Here is a 27,386-nt window from a genome sequence, read left to right as displayed (position 1 = left end):
AGTATAACAATCTTAGTGCAGTTACGCAAAGTATAATAGCAAAAATTTTTAAAAGAGACGAAACATAAACATAATTCTGGTTAATAAAACCAAAATATGCAGAATTTAAATCATTCTTTCGGTTATTTTTCCGTTCATATGTTAACGGTATACTCGAAATTATAATAATCTTAATTTTTTTTAATCTTAATTTTTAATCATCTTAACTTAAACACAGTTCTCAGTAAAAATAAATACCTTCTTCCTATTCAACCAAATTGTAAACCCACTATTAGATGTGCAAAAAGTTTAAAAAATTTTATTTGAAACTATAGAGATTTAGTTACAGATAATTTGAACTATCTTTGTAATTGTGATGAATATAAATATACTTCTTTTTTTGACACTTTCTATAATCATGTTGTTACCGGAGATTTCGATATTATTAATAATGATAACATTAAAAAATTTATTTCTTTAGGTTCTAAATTTAGATCATCTTCTCCAACTTCTAAAAATAAGGTTATTTCTATTTTTATTAAAAATCTTGATGAGTTTATTTTAAAATTATCTTACACACATAATTTCCCAATTGATAGGTTTTTTAAATGGAGAGAAAATATTATTAAAAATTTTAAAATTTATATAAAAGGAAGCAAATTAGTTTTTCATAAAGATTTAAATTTTAACTCTGTACTAAAACAAGATATTAAAATAACTCAAAATAAATTTTGTATTACCACTGTTGATAAAGCTAGTAATAATTTTGCTATTATTTGAATTTTTTTTTATAAACAACTTCTGTATGATGAACAATATAACATACAAAAAACTCAACAACAACAGTGCTATTATAATTAAGAAAATTAATGCTATTTATAAAAGACCTAAAATTAAACCAAATAATATTAACAATTGTCCTTTTCTTTTTGCTAATCCAAAATTCCATAAAACCCCTACCAAATTCAGGTTCATTACAAGTAGCGTTAATAATAACATGAAAAAAATCGGGATTTACTTTCAAAATATTCTTAAAAAAGTATACAATAAAATTAATAAGCATTCTAAAAATAATAATCACCTAAATTGGAATATTAAAAATAGTATTACAGGTTTTAAATACGCTAAAAACTTTATATAGTGGTGATTCTCTACACTGTTTCGATTTCGAAAACTTATATACTTCCCTTCCAACTAATAAAATTCTTGATGACCTTCTTCAAATTCATAGCGTGTTTAAACTCAGTGATATTATTGATGAAGAGAACTGGAAATTTCGAGTTCATATTAACCTCAACAACAATTACATACTATTTAATGACTGCCTTTTTCAACAAATTAATGGTATCCCCATGGGAAATAATTTTAGTGCTATTACTTACAATATTTTTCTTTTTCCACAAGAATATAGATTCGTAAAATCATATGTAAATCTTCGTATTAATTCCTTCTTTCTCAGATTTATTGATGATCTTTAAATTAATAATTTTAACGATTCGATATTTTAGCTAAAAAAATCTATCCAAGTGAAATCCTTTTTAAAACTAAGAGTTGTAATTCTTTAGAAAATGTTTTAGATTTAACTCTTAATATTGAGAGCGATAGTAAAATTACATTTAAACTTTTTGACAAACGAAATGATTTTAACTTTCCAATTAAAAAGACTATTGATTTTAATTCTAACTTAGCCAATAAGGTTTTTTCCAATGTTATTACAAATCAGATTCTTAGGGTTTACAGAAATTATTCAAACTATAAAGAGTTTTTAAAAGAAACTGATAAATTTAAAACAGATTTAACTAATGAACATTTTCCTAGTTCATTTCATCAATTTCATTTTAAAAATATTTTAAACAACTTAGAGCATTAATTTTTAATTATTTATTTTTTCTGTTTTTAGAATTAGCTCTAATTTATTTTTAAGGTAGGAACTAACTACGATAAACTATTCCTAACGAAACCGGACGGAATGGTTTGGATGTATGATCTTTTATACTGGATTAGTTAAATTTTGTAAGCAAGCTTCTAAATAAATTGTAGCCTTTTTTTAAATAACTTTAATTATATAATTTTAACTGTCCAGTATAATTAGCAGTTAATTATAATATTTTTTACTACAATTTTTTTGTTGTTGCAAGAATGGAATGGGCTCTGGTTCAGGAACAGCCACCCCCGATGAATGCAGGTAATACGTGTAGACTTTAAGTATATGAAGGGATGCATGAATGAATGATAAACCCTATAAACGGCTTACTATCCATGTATACAGGCTCTGATTTATAAACAGTCACCCTATGAAAGATAGGATGCGAATTAAATGGTTTATTCCTAATTTCAGTCTGCAATTTAAACTACAACGATTACCTATTTCAAATGTCTTTTTAATTTTATTTTAAAATTCAAAAAATTTTTTAATTACATTTTTAAAAAAAAGTTTCTCATTTATTTATTTATTTTATATTATTAATTACATTTTCTTTCCATTAAGAGTTTTGTTAAAAAAAAATTCCAAATAATTCTTATAACTAGATTTATATAATTCTTATAACTAGATTTTATTTTTTAGTGATATAGACACATTATAAAGAGTAATTTTTATCTTAGGACAATTATTCTTTATTCAAAAATATCGCATTTATTGTAAAGGATGTATCCTGATGAATACCTTTACTACGTTTCCCATTAAAAGATTTTTTTATTTTCTTTTCTTCTTCTTCTTTGTGATTATGTATATCTATTTCTCTCTCTCTCTCTCTCTACATATATATATATATATATATATATATATATATATATATATATATATATATATATATATATATATATATATATATATATATATATATATATATGAAAGGGTAGCAGTCATGGTGAGTGATGTTAGGCCACGCAGATAGCAGTTGGAAGGCAAAAAATATTTTATTAGCTTCACATAGTATATTTAAGACATTTTCTAGCAAAGGCGGAGCTCAAAATCGCACTCAAAAACTGTGTGCTCAAGTTTTTATCTTAGGGAAAGTAGCAAAGGAATTTCCCTCTATTTTGTTATATTTGAGGGGAAAAGGGAAGTCCCAAGGATTAGTATTGGTTTATGAAAGAGATCGCGCGTTCCCACACAAAGCAAGGGAAATATGTCCTGCTCTTAATTAAATGCATAGTTGAGCCAAAAATAGATTTAAGAACAGGATGTGGCTTTTAAAAGTGTGAGAAAGTATTTCAAATAGAATAATTAATTAGGAATAAAGTAGGAGTTGTTTTATAGCAAGAAACTAACATAAAAAGATTAATAGAAGCTTTTTATGTTACATCCCCCCTCGCCGAAAAATTTTATCTAACATCAATAAATTTTAAAAATTATCCCTTTGCAAAACTTTCCTTATGATGACACAATTAAAAAAATTAATACTAATATTTGTAATATCAACAAGATATAAAGTAACATGAATTATAAAAAAAAAAAACAACACATTTGCACACTATGTAAAAAAAATTTTCATACAGTGTTAGAGGAAGAAAAAAAAATTTGAAGTAGCGCTACTATCGAAATGAAGTGTTAGATCTCCATTTTCAAAAAATTGTTTGTGATTAAGTTTTTTCAGTCCTTCTTTATAATCACAGTAAATAAAGTTATTCCTCATACTAACACAATTAAAATAAACTTTTCACTTAAGACAAGAAAATCTATAAAAATTTCCTAAAAGATGTAAATATTCATATTCAATAACAAGAAAGATACAAAAATATGAAAATGCAAGTGATATGAGATATAAAAATACAAACTGACACTTTTTATCAAAAAAATTTTCAATATAAAATTTAAAAAAATTTTGACACAATGGTCTTTAATCTGAAGTTTAAGACTTCAGTATTTTTATTTCAATGAGAGAATAAAAAGTTTGACACTTGGTCTTTAATCTGAAGTTTAAGACTTCAGTGTTATTAGGGGAAATTGTTTTGTTGGATTAGGGGTTGTATTCCCCAAAAGGAGGAAAACAGTCCCTATTCTCAACAATAATGTGCTGGAAGATCCTAGATTCAACAAGGTGCATAAATATTTATTTTTTTGGTTTTCACCAGAGGCAAAACTACCATCCCCCCATATCCTACTAGATTGGGTAACGCTGAATTTGAAGAAAAAATTTGAAAGGTCGGATCTTCCAGAAAAAAGGGGACCGCATGTTCCACTGAACTATGCGTATTGTCGTCATATTCGGTGTTCTTTAATTTTATTTCAACAATGAAAAATCATTAAATTCAATATAAAATATAATTAATTCTATTATTTAAACTATTACTGGTTTTTTATTCGTGACATAATTTCAGTTTGTCAGGTGGGTGGTACCTTCGCAATTTTGATATATGAACTATTTTTGTATTTTCTTTATTATGAATATTCTTTTTATTTATTTTGTAATTAACATCAGAAAATTTTTCAAGAATTATATATGGACCGGAAAAAGTTGGGGTAAGTTTCCTAGTATTGGGGTATTTAAAATCTTCATACATTACAGTATCATTAGGGGAAAATTCAATATGAGTAAATCTTGCATCATAATAAATTTTATTTTTCTCATGATATTGTTTAGTTCTTTCAACTGCAATTTTTCTTGCTTGTTTTACTGGTGGATAAATTTCTTCGGATAAAGGATGATTAAATGGGACTGTGCCAAACATTAAAAAAGCTGGTGGGAATTTAGTTACTGAATGTGGAGTTAAATTGTATTCTTCGGTTACTTCTTTTAATAATTTAGGCCAAGGAACTTTTTTAGAAGAATCATTAATTTTGCATTTTAATCGTGTTACAATGGTTTGTCCTAAACGTTCAACTTTTCCATTAGTTTCGGGTCTATGGGCTGTAGTTAACAATTGTTTGATTTTGCTATGTTTAAGAAATTTTTTAAAGTGGGAAGAAGTAAATGCGGCATTTCTATCACTCAAAATACTTTTAGGGGTTTGAATTTGAAAAATTTGGTGCAAAAAATTTACATAGGTTTCCGTAGTTATTGATTTCGAAGCAAAAGACCACATATATCGAGTGTGATGATCAATTACTAAAGTTAAATATTTTTTGGTAGAATTATAATAATTAAAACCACCTACACTATCGATAGCAATTATTTCAAAAGGTTTGTCAACTGGGGGCATTTCCTGAAGTAACCCAAATCTTTTCTGTCTAGGTTTTTTATTAATTTGACAAGTATGACAATGTTTGTTAAAATTTGTAATGTCCAAAGTAATATTTTCCCAATAGTAAACAGGAGTAAGCAAATTAATAGTTTTTTGAATTCCCGGATGGCCAAATTTTTTATGAGTAATTTCAAGTAATTTATGCCTTAAAGAAAATGGAACAACAATTTTGGTAAAACCCTTTTTACGTATGCACAAAACATTATCTATTTTAATAAAATTTCCAGTTAAATTATCATTTTGTTGGGCTTCGCGAATTTCGTCTAATTGCAAAAGATGTGAAAAATGGCTTACATTATTTAAATCAACATTACTATTGTGTTCACTATTGTCAGGAATATCTCGGGATAACATGTCAGCTTCAAAGTTTAAGGTGCCTTTTGTGTATTTTATATCATAATCATGCATACTCAATAGTAAAGACTAGCGGAACAATCTACCTTTCAGATTTTTAACATTTTTTAACCAAACTAAAGCCGCATGATCTGTATGTATGGTAAATTTATTTCCAAATAAATAGTGATAAAATTTGTTTAATGCATCAACAATAGCAAGACATTCCAGTTCTGTGATAGCATAATTTTTCTCATAGTCTCTAAGAGAACGAGAATGGAATGCTATTGGATGTAAGACACCTGAAACATCTGGCTGTTTCAAAATTGCTCCAACACCACTTTGACTTGCATCAACAAAAATATGACATGGTAATTTAGGATTAAATATTTTCAAAATTGGTTTACAAACTAAAGCATTCTTTAAAATTTCGAATGCCTCTTGACATTTGGGAGTCCAACACCAGGTTGTATTTTTCTTTAAGAGATTATTTAAAGGTACTCTAATTTAAGCATAATTATTTATAAATTTATTATACACATTTATTGAACCTAAAAATCGTTGAAGAGATTTAACATTAGTTGGAGGTTTCAAGTTTTTAATTGCTTCAATGTTGTTGTTATCAGGAGTTACTACACCATGACATATTTCATAACCCAAAAATTGAATTTCAGTTTGCAAAAAAGAACATTTAGAAGGTTTTAATTTTAAATTTTCAAATCTACATATTTCAAAAATTTCCTTTAGATGATTTAAATGTTCTTCAAAACTATTAGAATAAATTATGATATCATCAAAATAATTAGCTGCAAATGAAACTTTATGTTTAGTGAGTATTCTACGTATTGTTTTTTGAAAAATACTAGGGGCGTTCTTCCACCCAAATGGCAATCTTAACCATTCATATAACCCACTATTGGTGACAAAAGCAAGTTTTTCAGTGTCTTCAGGGTTGATTGGAATTTGCCAATAACCACTTACCATATCGAGTCTACTAAAATAAACATTGTTCCCTAATTTATCTATAAGAGTTTCTATAAGAGGTAATGGTTCTGCATCCGATTTAGTGATTTGATTTAATTTTCTAAAGTCTATACACAATCTACTTTTTTTATTTTCATCTTTTTTATAAACTAAAGTTACTGGAGCAGAATAGGGAGAAGAGCTTTCTTTAATAATATTATGCTTTAACAATTCCTCAATTTGTTTATCTATTTCCTCTTGTTGTTTTGGGGAAGTTTTGTATGCTCGTAAGGATACTGGTAAGTCTGATGTTAATCTTACCCTTTGAGTTTCAATTCTTATTGTCCCTACATCATATTTATCTTTAGCAAAAATATCTGAAAAATCTAAAATTTCCTGAAGTTGGGAATTTTTTTCATCATCATGAATTTGCATAATTCCGTCAACATGATTTTGACAATGTTGCGCACCATTATCACATTTAGTCTCAAGAACATTTGAAAACTCAAGATTATTTTCAGTTTTGCTATTTAAATCTTTATTTTTAAGTCTATTTTTTATTTTATTCTTCTTTAAATTTTCTTTGTTTACATTTTTATTTTTGTTTACTTTTATGTCCAAACTTTTATTTTCCATAATCATTTCATTTTGTTTATTTTTAATTGATTTAACATTGTTTCTTTTATTTCTACTTTCCTTATTTTTATTCTTAGCTTTATTTTCTTTATTGATATTTTTGTTGCAATCATTAACCTGGATTTCAGGAGAAATGTGTAAAGACAAGTTGCTTTTATAATCCGAAAAAACTATCAGCTTCTTCTGATTTTGCATTACAACTCGTTCAACACAATCTATCACTAATTTAAACCCATTACATTCCTTTAAACCCAGTATGGCATAAGGTAGATCAGTATTTAAAATATAAAATTCCACTGACCTAGCTATATCTCCAATTTTTAAATTTAAAGTACAAGTGTGGTTAAGTTTCAAAATACCTTTTGTTTGTTTTACATTAACAAAGTCTTTTCTTTCTTTTAGGACATTAAGTTTTTCAAAAAGCTTAGCCGGAATTATATTTAAAGTACTTCCTGTATCAATGTTTAACAGGATAGTTTTATTTGTCAAAATTGGGTTTTTGTCACTTATATTGTTTTCATTTTTATTTTGTAAATATCCAGTTACTATTAATTGACAATTTTGTTGTTGGTCACTTTCTTGTTTAGGCTGAGTTTGATTCTCAGCCGTAAAAATATTAGGTTTGTTTATACAATTTTGGCCCCAATGATAAGCATTGGTTATACCAAGCTTATCACAGTATTTACATGGCTTAGGAGGCAACTCCTGGGAAGCCTGGGCGAAATGACTTGTTTGTTGTTCATTTATATGAAACTTTTCATTTCGAATTGTAGGTCTAAATTGGGATTGTTGGTTATAACTTTGACTAGGCCGGGAAAAATTTTGATTTTGTTGAGGATTATAATTTGGATTACCCGAGTTGTTAAAGAATGGCCGCCTTGGTACCCAGCCTTGATATTGTGGTCCATACCCATTAAATTTGGATTCTGGTAATTTTTGTTTAGTTTCAGTTTGGGGTAAGACCGTAGGTACATCATGAATTATTTTCGAAACAATTGTGAGCCATTCAATCGGGGTTTTGGGTTCTTTTAAAACCAAAAGTGTCCTAATTTGGGGAGGCAAATCTATAGATAGACCCTCAATTATATGTTCATTACTTAAACCTATCTTTCTACCTAACTTTACCTTTTCAGTAAAATATGAGTTAAGGTCTTTAGCTTGGCCAGAAAATTTTAAATTTTGAAAATCGTTTAAGCCAAAGAGAGGTGAAAAATAATGTTCTTGAAAAATTTCAACTATTTCCTGATATGAATTACAATTAAGGCAGTTATTAATATACAATTTCAAAGCTGAACCTTTAATGAATTTTTGAAAATTTTTAAATTTCCAATCGTCATTTAATTTAGCCTCGATAGTTAGTTTTTCGAAATGTTTGAGCCAGGCTGTGAATTGAACACCAATGTCAGGCTCAAAGATTAGTATGTCTGGTTTATCTTGTACATTTTGATCCATACTTAATTTTTGTAAATAATCACTCAATTCTTTTTCAGAATTATCTGTATTGCTTTTAGCGTTTTCATCCATGTTAAAATTGTAGTTTTTGCCACTCCGTAAGGGCATTCAAATAACCAAAATAAATTTCATTAACTAAATATAACATTTAAAAGAAAAAAAAGTAAAATTTATGAATAGCACATATTTTGCTTTTTTAAACACCATAATAAAATAAAAATTTAAATTTTACTTCTACAATCAATATAATATACACTGTGATATATAATGCAATATAAAAAGTGATTCCTTAAATAATAATTAAAACTATAATCATACTGAATCATAAGTGGAAAAAAAAATATGTGATAGCACTAAATTTTAATATCATTATTTAATTTAAACAAATAATATTATAAACCATTGAATAATAGCATCAATAAATGGAACTATTATCAAAATATAAATATTAATAGATAAATATAATATTACCGGAATAAATATTTGGAACAATAAACATAAAATTATATGTTCCTATTTCAATATATGAGCGTAAATGATTCAAAAGTATTCACGTTTAAAAACTTAAACTTTTGAGAGTAAATACCAATCACATCTGTAATTAATCACCAATAAATCACTTCTAATATTTGATGAATCACGCGCACACGCGAGCGGAATCATAGCTACCACTTGAGATCACATTTTTGGTCATCTTCCGTTCAAGGAAACACAGAACACTCGAGAAAATCGCCAGAAAACGAAATCAATTCGATCATATGATGAACCTTTATCAATCCTCAATGAGACCGACAAGCAGCAAGCAAGTAGGGCAACACAGCAAGCACTTGCTGTAAATCCGCAAGAAGCTAATTGTTGATGGTAACACACGGTAGGCGAAAACGAAACCAAAACAGCGAAGACATCAATTCTTTAACGGCGATTCCGGTACAACGGTGTAGAGGCAACGTCTGGACCCATTATGAAGGAAAGTCCCGAAATTCTCATTCTTTTAGTCAGGATATCTGTTTCACGAGCAACGCCGGCATCTCCTAAAACTTCATTCGATTATTTTCTTTCCTTTTATATTTATATATTTTTTACTTATTTGAAAAAAGCATTTTTTTTTTTAATGGAGCCAGTGAAAAAAAAAAGTGCCAAACCAACTGCAAAATTTATCTATCCTGCCGGCTTGAAAGGGTAGCAGTCATGGTGAGTGATGTAAATTTATCTATCCTGCTAGGCTTGAAAGGGTAGCAGTCATGGTGAGTGATGTTAGGCCACGCAGATAGCAGTTGGAAGGCAAAAAATATTTTATTAGCTTCACATAGTATATTTAAGACATTTTCTAGCAAAGGCGGAGCTCAAAATCGCACTCAAAAACTGTGTGCTCAAGTTTTTATCTTAGGGAAAGTAGCAAAGGAATTTCCCTCTATTTTGTTATATTTGAGGGGAAAAGGGAAGTCCCAAGGATTAGTATTGGTTTATGAAAGAGATCGCGCGTTCCCACACAAAGCAAGGGAAATATGTCCTGCTCTTAATTAAATGCATAGTTGAGCCAAAAATAGATTTAAGAACAGGATGTGGCTTTTAAAAGTGTGAGAAAGTATTTCAAATAGAATAATTAATTAGGAATAAAGTAGGAATTGTTTTATAGCAAAGAAACTAACATAAAAAGATTAATAGAAGCTTTTTATGTTACATATATATATATATATATATATATATATATATATATATATATATATATATATATATATATATATATATATATATATATATATATAATACAAAAATAACAAATACTTTTGTATTAATAAAATAATTAAAACTCTTTCGGTTTCATAAAATGTCTTTGTTAAAGAGTAAGCGTAGAGCTATTCTATTTTGGGAATTCAAGGCTGAAAACATACCATTGAATAATAATTAGATTTATATATGAAAGGAGGAGTTATTTTTAGAATATTGGCCCTATTTCACTTCCATATTCGGAAGCATTAAATGATTTTCCATAGTGAGTAGAGTTACAAAGGCATGTACGATTGTAACCCAATTACACCAATCTCTGTAGTATTTAATGCGAGACAGATTGTTTTCGCATGTCTCTTGCTGAATAACGTGTTCCACAAAACATCTGCCGGAACCATCCGGAGTTTCGTCCACTCCTTCCCCCTCCTTTGCAGGAGTGGGGATGTGAACTGTTATAACCACCAGCATACCTGTTAATAAACCTTTTAATAACTTATTATGGTCTTGACTGCATTTATTAGTATGAATACACCAATGATAACAGAGATGTAGCCCTGTTATTATAAGACGCCAGGATTATTCCTTAGCGGAGGAAACTTAAGCTTTTATTTTCCCAATTCCATCACCCCCGGTTGAGAAAAATTGCTGCAGTGAAAAAAGCATCGAAGGAAAGGAAGGATGAGATTGTCGTTTCAAGTACCTGTACCTCATCGCTAGTTGGAATGTTGAAGTTGGATAGAGCTTCTTGTCACAGCCTTGAAAACGTTTGATGTTTAAGATTAGTGTTTCTAAGTTGGAAGAAACATCATCCATGGTAGTGATTCGACACCGACTGAGACTACAATTCTTACTGCTCAATTGTGAAAACAGAAAAGAATGTGCGCGAATCTTAATCATGAATATTCATGAATTGCTACGATTTAAGTGCGCGAAAGAAAAATAAAAAAAATGATATTTTTTTTTCTCTCTTCAACGAAATTGATGAAGGTCGACGTTGGCGAGTATGTTGTAAATATTTTATTGAAATTAGATTTGATCCTTGCTCTAAACTTTTTATTATGAATAATTGAATAGAATATTATTAAGAGTTAGATTGCATTTCTTGTGCTTATATTGCTTTTTTTTAAAAAAATTATGATATAATATTGTTATTTATCGTGTATTTAAAATGTTTTTAAAGGAAATAAATGTGATTCAAACGTCAATTAAATTAGTGACGGCAAACAAAATTAAGTTATTATTTAAACTTTTGTTTCCAAATGATTTTTCTAGTTTAAACCGTAACAAAATTCTAAATTTTTCAGAATTTTTTCTTGAACCTAACGATGAAGAATTTTCAAACAAACTGAAAGAAATTTGTAACACTTTCAATTTTTCGGACTTAGTCAAAATTTCAGACATTCTAAGTATTTCCAGTGAGGGAAATAAAGATGAAATTGCCAAACACATCTTAACTTGTTAATGCGATTTCAATTTTTTAAAAAATTCTTTAGTAATTGAGAATCCCTCTGAAGATGAGGAGGAAACTAATCAGTTTCAATGTAAACAAACTCAAACTGATTTTGAATCACATTTACCAATTAAAACTTGTGTAAGTCAATTTACACAAGTTATTTTAAATACTAAAATATATGCTGATAAAGAAATACAAACTCATGTTTATACTGATAAAGATATGGCATCCTATAGTCAAAATTCTAGTAATGATTTAAATAATAGAGAACCTGAAACTAAATTAATAGTTAATTTCGCTGATGTTGAAGCAATTACCCCTATGTTTAAAGGAAATCGCCATGAAAATATTAATTCTTGGTTTGAAAATTTTGAAACTCATGCTAATTTATTTAAATTGTCTGATATGCAAAAATTTTTATTTGCTAAAAGATGTTTGAAGGCTAATGCATTAACTTTAATTAGAAGTGAAACTCATTTAAATTCTTATGAAAAATTCAAAAATCTTTTGCTTGAAGAATTTGGACTTAGTTGTAATAGTGCAGAAGTGCATCCAATGTTGCAAAAAACAAAGCAAAGGTATAATGAAACACTTCAAGAATATTTCCTAAAAATGAAAGAAATTGCAACTCAAAGTGATATTGATGACTTAGCTCTAATCACTTACATAATTCAGGGAATACCAGACCAAACAAATAATAAATCAATTCTTTATGGAGCCAATAATCTTTTTGAATTTAAACAAAAACTTAAAATTTATGAAAAAATTAAAAGTGACTTAGATAAAAATAAATTTCAAAATAATAAGGGACCATTTATGAAGAAAATGGAAAACCCAAAATATGACATTAAGTGCTTTAAATGTAATGCACCAGGACATAAAGCTCCGGCTTGTCCTAAAAATAAAAGTGTAACCCCGAATGTGACATCACACAACACAAGAGAACCCATTAAATCAATGTAAATATTGCTCAAAGAAAGGACTTTTGAATCAATTTCACATGGACTCATAAACAACCCTTATAATGAGGTTGAAGTGAACGTTCAAAATATGACAAGTAATCAATAGCAATTACTAATATCCGGATATAAAGTTGAAAATAAATACCTAAATGGATATAAAGTAGAAAATAAGTGCCAAAAGGGACGTCCAAAACAAAATAAAAATGTAAACAAAGAGATATTATTGAATGTTGATACCGGGTCAACATTGAACATAATACCAAAAGATTTGGTGTTAAAATTAAATATTCCTATTAAAAGATGGAATTAAACGTTACCCAAACGAGAGGACAATTAACACTTAACGAAATTTGTGAGTTTCCCCTTAAAATAGGCGACATTGTTAACTCAGCTAAGTTTTTTATAATTGATACTGATTTATCATATGCTTTATTAGGGTTGCAGACTTGCAAAGATTTTTGTTTGTTTATTGACTGTGTCGGGTCAGTTGTTACTCAATTTGGTAAGAGATTGATCACCTCTGCTAATTCTAATAGTGACAATTTATCTTTGCACATTAGACAGCAAAATTCTCAAAATGTTAAGGTTAAAAATGTTGAAAAAATAAAAGTTAAAGATGCTTTGTTAAAAGTAAACATTGAAAAAAATAAGGTAAAGGGTAACAAAAATAAAAGGAAAAATAGGAAAAAGAAAGAATGTCCAAAAATTTCAAATGATTCGAAGATAGATCTAGGTAATGAGTGCACACATTATCAGGTTAATATCGACGAAAATATAAAAAATGAGATCGAGATAAAAAAAATGTGGACTTAAAAGAAATTTTAAAAAGTTTTTGAAGCATAATAAAATTCAACAATTATTGACAACTGCACATCATCCGCAGTCTAATGGCAAGGTAGAACGCCTTGGTCAAAAATTAATTACGAGTTTAAAATGTAAAATCAATGAAAAACCTACTAAAACTCCCTGGCCTACTTTGATAAAAGATATAGTTAAAACTTATAACTTAACTCCCCATTCTGTAACAAAATTTCCACCTGCATACCTCACGCATGGTAGACTCCCCTATGAAAATCCCTTAAATGAAGGAATCTATCCACCTGTTGAGGAAGCTAAAAAAAATAGCAATTCAAGGAACTAAAGAATATCATGAAAGAAATAAAATCTATTATGATGCTAGATTTTTAGATATAGATTTTAAAACTGATGAATAAGTTATGTTTGAAGAATTTACTTATCCTAATACGAGGAAGTTGTCACCTCCTTTTAGTGGACCGTGTAAAATTCTTCAAAAAATTTCAGAAACTAATTAGAAAATAAATAAAAAGAATAATTTAAGTAAACAAAATTTTGAAATAGTACATGTATCAAAGCTTAGGAAATATCACAACCCACAAATGTTGAAATTAAATCATGAATAGAGTCCAAAGGAAAAAAATTTTTTTTACTTTCTTCAAAGGAAGAAGTAAACCCTATATTTTTGAGAGATCCGAATCACGTGTGGGAGATGTTTACCTCTACATCGTTTTGATGTGAGGGCGATGTAAGTTGAACTTATTTTCTCAATTAGGTGAGAAAAATTTTTAAAAACTATTTTTATATTGTCCAATCTGGATCTCTCATTCTCCCTCTGCTTCATGAAATTCTGTTTTCCTCCATTTTAACGGGGAATACAGATTTTCATCAAGTAAATAACCCCTTTTAACCACACAGAATCTTAAATTCTGAATAAATGACACTTGTTGTCCAGTTCGTTTCCATAAAAAGTTGTATATTTTTCTGTGAAAAATTTTTGAAAATTTTAGTAGAATAGTTTATAAACATGTTTCATGTTTCTTTCTGTTTAATTGACTAAACAGATAAATTGCATAATCATGTTTTTCATATTTTTGTCATTGTAAATAATATTTTTTCTTCTCATAATTGAAAAGATGTTATTTGTAGTAAGGAAAAGGAACAATCGTACCAACCTAAAGTTTATAAATTTAAAGTATTCAAAAAATTTTTATTTTGGCTTACCAAAATTTTTTGTTGGGGGGATGCAATACAAAAATAATAAATACTTTTGTATTAATAAAAGAATTAAAACTCTTTCGGTTTCATAAAATGTCTTTGTTAAAGAGTAAGCGTAGAGCTATTCTATTTTGGGAATTCAAGGCTGAAAACATACCATTGAATAATAATTAGATTTATATGTGAAAGGAGGAGTTATTTTTAGAATCTTATCCCTCTTTCACTTCCATATTAGGAAGCATTAAATGATTTTCTATAGTGCGTAGAGTTACAAAGGCATGTACGATTGTAACCCAATTACACCAATCTCTGTAGTATTCAATGCGAGACAGATTGTTTTCGCATGTCCCTTGCTGAATAACGTGTTCCACAAAACATCTGTCGGAACCATCCGGAGTTTCGTCCACTTCCCCTTCTTCGCAGGAGTGGGGATGTGAACTGTTATAACCACCAGCATACCTGTTAATAAACCTATTAATAACTAATTATGGTTTTGACTGCATTTATTAGTATGAATGCACCAATGATAACAGAGATGTAACCCTGTTATTATATATATATATATAATAATAATAATAACAGAGCTACATCCCTGTTATCATTATTGTATTCATCTTTAATAATGCAGTCATACGCCATGATGCGTTCTTAAAAGGTTTATTTAAAGATAGGCTGGTGGTTATAACAGTTCACATCCCCACTCCACAAGGGAGAGGGTGTGGACAAAACTGCGGATGGTTCCGGCAGATGTTTATTGGAACACGTTAATCAGCAAGAGACATGCGAAAAACATCGGTCCCTAGTTGTTTTTAGAATCTTGTCCCTTTTTCACTTCCATATTAGGAAGCATTAAATGATTTTCCATAATGCGTAGAGTTATAAAGGTATGTACGACTGGAACCTGTTATGTGTAACATCAAAATCTGTATGTATTTTATGCGGGACTGACGGTTTTCGCATGTCTCTTGCTGATTAACGTGTTCCAATTAACATCTGCCGGAACCATCCGCCTTTTCGTCCACACCCCCTCCCTTGTGGTGTGGGGATGTTACTGTTATAACCACCAGCCTATCTTTAAATAAACCTTTTTAGAACGTTCACGGCGCATGACTGCATTATTAAAGATGAATACCATAATGATAACAGGGATGTAGCCCTGTTATTATAAGCCAAGCAGGATAGTTGCTTGCGGAGGAAACTTACGCATTTCTATCTCAGAAACTAAACTTAGCGGAGACCGGCTGTGACTTTGGATAACCACACCCCATCACCCTCCGGGGGAAAAAAATACATCAAAAATATGGAATAACTCATTCAAATGGACAGTTGAAAATTAATAGTCAAATTCTTCTTTAACTCACGGCAATTCATAATGCATCCAGTATCTTCAACAAAAATAAAATTCTTCGATCATCAAACTTTTCTTTTGTATAAATGATACCTACGCCCAGTGGAACTTAACGAACATCGACTTTGCATTTGTCTATGCTGCATGTTATGTCTACGTTCTGAAGGCGATGGATACAACTAGAAAGGAAGCGATCTTTGTCTCCCCTCTCGGACAAAAAAGAAAATCATTTAATGCTTCCTAATATGAAAGTGAAAGAGGGGCAAGATTCTAAATCTAACTCCTGCTATGAAATATAAATCTAATTATGATTCAATGCTTTGTTTTCAGCCTTGAAGTTCCAAAATAGAATTTCGACACCTATTCTTTACCAAAGACATTTTATGAAAACGAAAGAGTTTTAATGTTGTTATTAATACAAAAGTGTCACATATACACTTAATGTAATGTGACAATTTTATTTCTAATTTTATTTAAGCCTTCAATTTTTTTCTTTAAACGTTATTCCTCTTTTTTTATTTTAGCAATCTTTTTAACTTTCTTGGTGACCTTTCTCATGGTCGTTGCGGTCATCGCACTTCCTGTGGGGAAAGTCAACCAACCCCTCTATTCACGCCTTTCTTTTTCCTCTTTTAATTTTAGGGGGGCTAACTAGCCAATCCCTTTACTTTAAATTTCAAACTCTCCGCCTCTTTAAATTTAATTGGTCGTAGTTTTTCTGGTCTACCCCAGTTAAGGAATTTTTAAGTCACTTTTGGAGACATTTTCTCTTTCTCTCGAGCCTTCTGGCTGGTTCCTATTTTTTTCTCCGAGATGCGGACTTCGGTCCGTATCGAGGGATTTCTTTTTTACCTTTTTTTTTTAACCTTTATCTTAAATTAAATCCATAGCTGTAATCAATTTCTGAAAAATTTAAAATCAACAGTTTATACCTTTAAGTTTTCTTTAACATTAAAAGTCCTCTCAAATTTAAGTTTTCTTTTCATAATTATTTTAACGATTAAATTACTCGTTCTTTTATATTTTACTTTTATGTATGACGCCTTCATTGTTTTAATTCCCTTATCACCCATTTCTAATAATCGCCATTCTTGTGTAGTAATTGTAACGATCGATATTTGTTACTAAATAAAAATAATTTGTTAATAATTGAATATAGTGCTGAAGTGCTTATTTCCCCGTCTTCCTTTGATGTCTGTTTGTTTAATATGTCCTTATGTATGGTGAGCACCCTTTTATTATTGTTTTGGGCATTGTATTCTTGATAATATTGGAAACATCAATTTACCCCATTTATCTTAAATACTTATATCTGGATATAGCATGACTTTGTTTCTTCATCTTTTTATCTTTAATTATTTTTTAGTTTCACCCTTATTCTAAATTCGGTGATACCAATTTATCCAATTTGTTCAAACCTCACACTTTGTGACCCTTTGGACCTATTGGGTTATTGTTATCCCACATTAGCATTGTACTACCACTTTCCTTAACGATCACATCCCCCTTAATTTAATTACCTATATATACTTTCGGCCTTAATTTGTTTTATCACGACATTCCTATCATTTAACCTTTTTAATCATGACTATATCCAATTACTAGTACATATACCGAATATTGCTATCTATTAATAAACATACATAAACAATGTTACTTTATCTTATACGCACCAAATAATAATTATTATTAAACTCTTACAAATGGTGCCGTATATTTTTTTGTTGTGAGGTCCTAGGTTTTATTATGGTGTAATGAATTAAATGAAACAATACATTTGTTCTTATTTGAATTTTTCTCTATGTGTTTTGCTATTTGATTTGGTAGTGATAAAATTGATATATATATTTATAAGAATGTCATAAAATATTCTCAAAGTGTTTATTGAACTATATCTAACTGTGTATCTAACATTTTAAATAGGCATATTAATATAATATTGCAAAAGTGATTTATTTTGTATTTATGTTTAACCTAAAAAAAAAGAGGTATGCATAAAAAAAGACAAAAATATTTTAGCTACTATAAACTGTAATGTATATTATTTAATAGTGCTAATTTTACAAAACAAGGTGCTCTGATTATATTTTTTTACACAATCTAATAAGTTGTGTTTTTTGTTCTATTATTCTACATGAAAAATATTTAATTTTGAACTAAATTAATCAAAGTTTCCATATTGATGGACTGAGTCCCAATTTTGTTTTAAGTTTTGTTGTATGCTGGCCATACCAAGCTGAAGAGACGTCTTCAGTAATTTTTCAGGATTGCTACTTTACCCATCATTTGGATCTTTCATTGGAATGGTTCAATGTTTCTTTTTTTTTTCAAACTATTCTAATTGTTTTCCTACATAAACGTTTATTTGCTCTATATTTATGAATAATAAAAAAAAAGATATAATTACAAATAAAAATACTTACCATAATTGTATTTATACGTGATCTTATGTATATTAAGAATGAAAATTTCATGATTAGGTTATTTTGGTTCTACTATCTACTGGCTAAACTATTCTTTTGGTCATTCTTAGTTTTTTTTTTACAAACAAAAAAAAATTTTTTTTCGTCTTTCCCAATTTTTATTATTTAATGTTATCAACTTTTGTGAATTTATGCTTTGATATAAGATTTGGCAGGCTTATTTGATTGGTTTTGTTTCCTTTTTCCTAATGGTGTATCTGATAATTTAGTGTTTATTTGAATTATTACAAAAAAAATATATATATATTTGGGATAGTGATTTTCCTGAATCGTGTCTGGTAATACAGATGCCTCAAAAATTTATTTGGGATTACTTTATTAATATAATTGGGATAAAATATGTCCTGATTGCTCTGGGTAATACCTGAGCTCAACGATTTTCGGGAATGATATTTTTTTTAAGCGGTTCTTCCTGATGTTTAACTTTGGTTAATACGATAGTATAAAAGAAGTACATTGCGTCATTGCAAAAGCCCAGGTTCAAACCCTGGTCCACTGTTAATTAAGGTTTTATTCATTAAGGAATTTTCTTCTTACTTTTCATTTTTTTGCTGGTATTTTAAGCCAGAATTTTTTTTTGAATTCTCCCTGGTCAAAATAGAACCAGAAGTTAATTTTTATTTTTATTATCCTGATCAAAAATGAATCAGAAGGTTATTCCTGGTCAAAGAAACCAGATGATAAATTATGATTTCCTGGTTAAAGAAACCAGATGATATATATATAAAAAAAAGAAAATAATGATTCAAGTGAATTATTAAATAAATTAAATTGTGTTGATGCTCTATGGGAAAAATCATCTGCTTAACTTGTTGATTCCTGGTTAAATAATTTGAATATATACATTAATATTTAATAAGGTAAATGACTTTTATAATTTACCTTCATTATTTTAAAATAATAATGAAGTATCTTTTGAGGTAAAACAACTATTTTTTTGCTTTGTTTAAGAACATTCCTTCATTTGTTAAATGTATTTAAAAAAAAAATTTTTTTAATTATATGAATATTTTCTTTCGTAAAACAATTTTGTTTGTTACCATCATTTTTTTAAGATTGTTGTTATAATAGTACGTTATTTACAAAATCTTTTATAATTAACGATGCTTTAATTATTTAATGACTATTTGCACAAACGAATAAATATACAATAGGTCACAGGTTAAACTAAAAATAAAAAAAAATTTATAATTATACAAGATTCTTTGTATACATTTTCCTACTCAATTAATATATAAATTGTGTAAACTAAATCTTTAAATGCATCATCAAATTTATATAATAATAATAATTTCAAATTTAATAAATTAATGCCACTACCAATCATTTTTTTTAACTGTGTTTATCATGAATTTTGCGAATTCTTTGTAAATGTGATCACTATGAATAATATTTAATGTACGTAACCATACACTCTGTCTTTATTTTTAATTTTTTTAGTATACTTTCAAATCAATTTCTAATTTTTTTTTAATCTTATGTTGTATTGAATTTAAGTGACTGGACATTTTATATTTTTCTTCATTCGTTCGATTATGCTCAATAATATAGCTTTAACATAAATTGCAATAATTTTGTGTTTATAGTGTATGTCTTAAGTGCTATTTATCAAATAGATATTTCTTCAAATATCTCAAATTTGTAATTGTACTGATATTTTATTGTATCGCAATTCCTGATCATGAAACAAAGGTTTTCTTATTGAGCATATTTGTGTGAAAATGGACAATTTCCTATTTTATTCCTCATCATTCCATGCTCTGAGAATTTCAAGAAGAAGAATCTCCCCTCTAATGAATAACTTTTGAACCCTCATTTTCAACTACCGTTTTTTGTCTCATGGATGTATGTTCTAGGACGTGGTCTCTTATCTAAGGTCATGGGGTGAAGGAGAAAGCGCTGTCCAGTTGAAATCGCACACAGCATGAATTTTACTACTTACTTTCTCTGGAGTGCTTAGACAGATTTTATGGCCTCTTCCTCGACAGGATGTTGTAAAACCCCTGGTCGATTCCTGTTTCATCAATTTCGTTAATTGGGGAAAACACCTGCAGAAGGGAACCCTTCCCCACAATGTCCCAGGTTGAAGGGAGAGTCCTGTGGAGAAAAGGATCAAATGACCAGATAAGATTGTCCTTCTGTGGGGTAACCTCAAGGAATGACCATCAGAACCCTGCTTGTTGACTTCAATAAAACTGTGTCAAGAAAATCCCCCCCCCCACTTCCTCAAAAAAGGGAAAGATATTTCTCTTATCTGCCTTTTTCAAGCTGAGATTTCTTTTTTTGAAAAATAGACTTATCAATCACACAATAAACTTTGTGTCTTTAATGTACAATACTTGTTATTCTCAACTTGCAATTTAATTAATTGCGATAATTTTTTATCAGTAAATGAGATGTTTCTTAGATAAGATGTTCTTTATATTATTATTTGTTAAACCTTATATTCATGAATATGAGAATAACTCTTAATTTATTTTATTCATTTTAAGTACTTAGTTTTGTGTCAGCAATTTGAAAGTTACATTGCTTGTTTATGAACAATTTTTTCTCTTCAATCCTTTTATCACAATGTCTTATAAATTTTTTATTTTTATTAGAGTGTATGGTTAACTTAATTCTGTTTAGCGTATTTTTGGTTCACATATTTTATGATCAATGAATTCAATGTATGATCATCTCAAACATAGTGCGTTCTAAACGACGTTTCCAATCAAAATTTCATAATTATGTTGATATTACTAATTGACAAATTGTTTATTTATTGCAAAATGCAATCGAATTTTACTTTTGATTCCAATTTAATGTTATTATTCCTGTTATGTCATATTAATTGACATTTATTAGTAATTGTATTTACATACTTTTTGTTTTATTTGGCCTTATTCGTTTTTTTCTTCCTCGCTTTAGTTGCGTCACAATATGTTTGAGATCCATGTAATAAAATTTTTTTTAAACTTTTACTGATGTTTCCAAGTTGTCGCCCTTAACAATATTTGCTCACCATATAATCATTTGTTATTAGTGTTGATTTGAATTGTTTATTTTCTTGTGTTTATACGAACTATTACTGCTGTTTCTGTGTTTTCATTCCAGTGTTCATGAAAGAGAACATATCAGATTTTTTGCCTGTAACAATGGTTATGTAGCTAAGTACAGAAATTCAGAGCTGTGTACAGAAACAGCTGTGACTCTTTTTCCAATTTTATCTTTTTCTACTTTTACTTTTTATGCTAAGTTTTGAATTTTATTTTATGGTATCTATTTTTATTAAAAAAAATTTTTTTTCGTTACTTTGAATTTTAGGCAATTTTTGTCTTCATACTTTTCGGAACATTTGTTATTTGAGGAAAATTCTTATATTTTGATTTTTTTAATCAATATTTGTTTAAAATTAAAATTTTCTTACGACTTCGAAAATTTTATAAAAAATTTCCGGTCTGTCCGGGTATTGTCACATATACACTTAATGTAATGTGACAATTTTATTTCTAATTTTATTTAAGCCTTCAATTTTTTTCTTTAAACGTTATTCCTCTTTTTTTATTTTAGCAATCTTTTTAACTTTCTTGGTGACCTTTCTCATGGTCGTTGCGGTCATCGCACTTCCTGTGGGGAAAGTCAACCAACCCCTCTATTCACGCCTTTCTTTTTCCTCTTTTAATTTTAGGGGGGCTAACTAGCCAATCCCTTTACTTTAAATTTCAAACTCTCCGCCTCTTTAAATTTAATTGGTCGTAGTTTTTCTGGTCTACCCCAGTTAAGGAATTTTTAAGTCACTTTTGGAGACATTTTCTCTTTCTCTCGAGCCTTCTGGCTGGTTCCTATTTTTTTCTCCGAGATGCGGACTTCGGTCCGTATCGAGGGATTTCTTTTTTACCTTTTTTTTTTAACCTTTATCTTAAATTAAATCCATAGCTGTAATCAATTTCTGAAAAATTTAAAATCAACAGTTTATACCTTTAAGTTTTCTTTAACATTAAAAGCCCTCTCAAATTTAAGTTTTCTTTTCATAATTATTTTAACGATTAAATTACTCGTTCTTTTATATTTTACTTTTATGTATGACGCCTTCATTGTTTTAATTCCCTTATCACCCATTTCTAATAATCGCCATTCTTGTGTAGTAATTGTAACGATCGATATTTGTTACTAAATAAAAATAATTTGTTAATAATTGAATATAGTGCTGAAGTGCTTATTTCCCCGTCTTCCTTTGATGTCTGTTTGTTTAATATGTCCTTATGTATGGTGAGCACCCTTTTATTATTGTTTTGGGCATTGTATTCTTGATAATATTGGAAACATCAATTTACCCCATTTATCTTAAATACTTATATCTGGATATAGCATGACTTTGTTTCTTCATCTTTTTATCTTTAATTATTTTTTAGTTTCACCCTTATTCTAAATTCGGTGATACCAATTTATCCAATTTGTTCAAACCTCACACTTTGTGACCCTTTGGACCTATTGGGTTATTGTTATCCCACATTAGCATTGTACTACCACTTTCCTTAACGATCACATCCCCCTTAATTTAATTACCTATATATACTTTCGGCCTTAATTTGTTTTATCACGACATTCCTATCATTTAACCTTTTTAATCATGACTATATCCAATTATTAGTACATATACCGAATATTGCTATCTATTACCTACAATTACACAAATAACTTTACTTTATTTATTACGCACCAAAATAATTTTTTTATTAAACTCTTACAAAAAGTATTTATAATTTTTGTATTATATATATATATATATATATATATATATATATATATATATATATATATATATAATCATTATGAGATGAATGGTGGGAGAGAATCTGTCACAAATTCGTCGTATTCCTGCATAAAAGTTGGGGGGAAAGGGAAATCCTAGTAATTGTAATTGGTTTATCAAGTAGGTCGCATGATTCCCACAAAGAGCAAAGGGGAAAAATGACTTTTTTTTAATTAATGCATACTTGGGGAAAAAATAGCAATCGCCTTCCCATCATATCCCAGACATGCTCGATGGGAGAGAGATCGGGTGATCTGGCAGGCCAAAGAAGAGTTTGACAAGCTTGCAGACAGTTCATAGCAACACGTACCATATGTGGTCTGGCATTGCGTGCTGCAAAACCAGCCCAGGGCGCTGCAAAAGGAACGGTAGCAAAACAGGTCTTAGGATGTCGTCGACGTACCACTGTGCAGTAAGTGTATCTCTAATGACGACCAAAGGGGTCCGGCTGTCAAAGGAAAGGGCACCCCAGACCATAATGCCTTGTTGAGGGCTGGTGTGGCGTGCAATAAAGAAGGCAGGATACCCCCTCTGCCCTGTGCGTCTCCAAACACGTCTTCGATGATCGTCAGGACACAGTTGGAAGCGGGATTCGTCGCTAAAGACTATACGTCCCCAGTCGGCATTATTCCAGCCTGATCGAGCTTCGATTTTGCACGTTTTGGCGCTTTCTTGGTGTGTCGATTTTTTTTGTTATCGAGTGTATATCAACGTAATTCGAGTTATGCAGAAAAAAGTTATCAAATAAATGGGTACTTTGAAATTTCGAACAGTAAAGTAAGTCTTATGATATGCAATGAAACTTTTAATATCTCAAATTTTAAAGGAGCGGAAAAAAGTCGAATTATTAAAAATTAAAATCCACTCATTTAGCCACTGAAAATCTCTATTGGAAATAATCTTAAAATATTCGTATGGCAGATAAGTCAAAAACCGTTCTACCTGAATCCTGACTCATGAACTTTATTTAAACTGTATTTCTATTCTGATATTTTTACTGAAAACAGTAATGATAACTGACAAACAAGTTTATTACTTTTTATCCATAAATGTTTTTAAAAAATTAAAAATCACGTAACCCATTACAACTGATACGAAAGTTTCAATTTGAAGAAACGTTTGCTTTTGAAAATTTTTGTCAAATTGAAATCTTTTCATTAAAAGTTATATTACTTGTCTTTTCTTAAATAACTGCTCTTTTACTTCCTATTTAATATACTTTTTGTAAGTCCTTCTTAATTCTGTATTTACATGAGTGCTAAATAAGTTTATATGATTGCTATTTGGATGATACATATTTCTTTGCAGGGTAAAAATCTTGACATGGCATGAAAGGTTCCAGTAACAAATTTGTAATTGGAGCAAAAGGAGATCCGCCTGTCAACCCCAGATGACGCTTCCATTAAGAGTAATAAGAGACTTTGTCACTGGTCAAGCGAAAGATGAATTGTGAAGGATGTCATTTCTGAATATTTTCAACATCAGTAGAAATTATTCTCATGTAATAAGAAAGAAAGAAAAAATAAGGGAATATTAAAAATTATATAATAATATGCCACCTTTGCGAAAGAACCAACAGTAAAATAACAACTACAAAGCGTATTTTTAAAAAAGGTAAACTTTTTTAATCCACTTTTCTGAATTTAAATTTTGGATGGCATATGTATGTTAAAAATTATTTGGAAGTGCAATAAGTTTAAATACGTAATTTTTGGTTTCTTATTTCATTCAGTATTAAAAATCGATTAATCGATGTGTTTATTTTGATGTAAAATCTAAGTAAATTAAAACATTTTAGTTTGGGAATACTAAAAAACTAAGATACCCACTAAATGATAAAAAATGAGAGCAAAAATTTTATTACTAGTGTTTATTTCGGAAATAATAAATGTGCCCACTATATATATATATTACATCCTTACATTAAAAAATTGTTTTAAATTTTGTTTTTCCACTCAAAAACTATACGACTTAGAAATTTGAAATTGCGAAAATGTGTAGAAAAATGTACAGGAAGTACGATGAAATAAAAGATTTGTTTATCAGTTCTAGAATTTTTATCTATTAAACTCAACATCAAAAATACCATGAGGGCCACTTTAATAAAAAGAGGAATAAAACATTTCGAGGAAGAAAAGCTCTTATATATATATATATATATATATATATATATATATATATATATATATATATATATATATATATATATATATATATATATATATATATATATATATATATATATATATATATATATATATATATATATATATATATATATATATATATATATATATATATATATGTGTGTGTGTGTGTGTGTGTGTGTGTGTGTGTGTATATATATATATATATATGTATCATTTTTTTAAAAAAAATTCAATTTGTTCGAAAGCTATTTTTTATTCCTCTTTTTGCTGTAAATAATGAAAGTTTATTTATTGTTGTCGAAAAAAATATCTTTCTTGAGGTCTTTATTCTATAAGCTCGTGTCAGGATTAATCTCGAAAGGAATAATAAAGAGGAATAAAATAATGAAAAAATAAGTGAGAGATTAGATGTTATCATACATAAATCTCAACATAGAATATCGAAATTTTAAGCTCTGTTTCCGATTTTAACTATTGTAATGATGCAAGGTAACAAGTAAAAAATCCTTCTTTCTGTATCGTACACTCTGTATTCCTAAGCTTAAATATTTTTTTTTTCAAGTGCTGACGATCATCTTTTCAAATCCATGCAGTCATACATTTCAATACGACAAAAATAGTAGCAAAAGCAAAATGATGATTTTCGTCAACTTTCAGGAGGGGGGGGGGGGACAACGAATAAACGGCAAATTTTAAAAAATAAATAAAAGAAAAAGAGAAAACAGAAAAACATAAACAGAAGTCCGCCAATAATCGTTTAGTGAATTAAAATTTTGTTTCAAATTGAAGAAAAATCCAATGATTGTCGAAATGTCAAAACATTTTTCAATCCAGTTTTTTCTGTTCCTTTTCAAGAGCCTCTGTCATGACAAAAAAGTATTTGATTAAACATCACTTCTAATTTCGACACAATGCAAACGAATACAGACTCTTCAGAAAAATCATCGTTAATGTTTGATGGCAACTAAAATTTTAAATATATATTTTTTTTAAATAAAAAGTCATTCTTTCATTGTATTCTAGACATATAGAGAGCTAACTTATTGATTTGTTAAAAAACAGTTTGAAATAAATACCAAAATGTATTCGAAATAGTAAATCATGCAGAAAAAAAGTTTTATTTGCTTGCCTTTTTAAAAATTGCACAATCATTCATAAGAACTGCCGATTCCAGCGCAAAAAAAAGTACACAAGGGGAGATAAATTTCACTTAACAGAAATCCGCGAATTCGTTGTCTTACAAGCGACTCTCTCTATTCTTTATTAAGCCACATTAAGCTGGAAAAAAAATTCTTAAATTTCTTTATAAGCAATTTTTTTTTGGCTGAAAATATATTATTTGAATATAAACATTTGCAACCAATCGCAGTAATGCAGTTAAAAATTTTGTCCAAAAAAATGGCAACAAACTTTTACAATGATAACATTAGTAGTGATTACAAGAAATTTAATCAGAAAAACGCAAATCTTTTAGATAGTTAGCTAGTAAAATTACTTCTTATTTATTACTTCCTATTCCTGTTTAAATATTAATTTTTCCATTGTTTTTTTTCAGCTGATTTTTTTTTCACATGCAAGTAATCATGCATTTTGTTATGATTAACATATTAACAACATCTTCGTACATAAAATTTCAATAATTATATATTTCATCTTTTTTCTTAAATTTATAATCGAAAAAAAAAACTAAATAAATGAGAGGCTATTACGTAGGTAAGTGAGCAAAGATGATACTTCCTAGGATTATAAAAATCTTGAAAAATGCATGTTGGGAAAAATAAGATGAAAATCCTACTTGAAAACCATATTGGCAAATATTATTTATGGGCAATTTTGTTATAACAATCATCTTCCTCATGCTGTTGCGGAGGGAAGTTTCTGGTAATTCTGCAATTACTTTTCTA

General features: G+C 28.8%; 1 protein-coding gene across 1 annotated transcript in view; it reads left to right on the top strand.

The window, feature by feature from the left end:
- The window catches only part of LOC107441232 (phytanoyl-CoA dioxygenase domain-containing protein 1), a 78,680-nt gene extending 53,303 nt beyond the window's left edge, over positions 1–25,377 (top strand). The window contains exon 11 of the mRNA XM_043053349.3: positions 24,641–25,377. Coding sequence (XP_042909283.1) covers positions 24,641–24,677 — 37 coding nt within the window. The 3' untranslated portion in view covers positions 24,678–25,377. The remainder of the gene's footprint in view (positions 1–24,640) is intronic.
- Positions 25,378–27,386: the final 2,009 nt, after the last annotated feature.

Source organism: Parasteatoda tepidariorum, chromosome 1 (assembly GCF_982258835.1).
Source record: "Parasteatoda tepidariorum strain Cologne lab strain chromosome 1, Ptep-v5.0, whole genome shotgun sequence".
Lineage (NCBI taxonomy): Eukaryota > Metazoa > Arthropoda > Arachnida > Araneae > Theridiidae > Parasteatoda > Parasteatoda tepidariorum.
The sequence above is the reverse complement of the archived record's forward strand: the minus strand, read 5'-3'. Positions and strand labels throughout refer to the sequence as shown.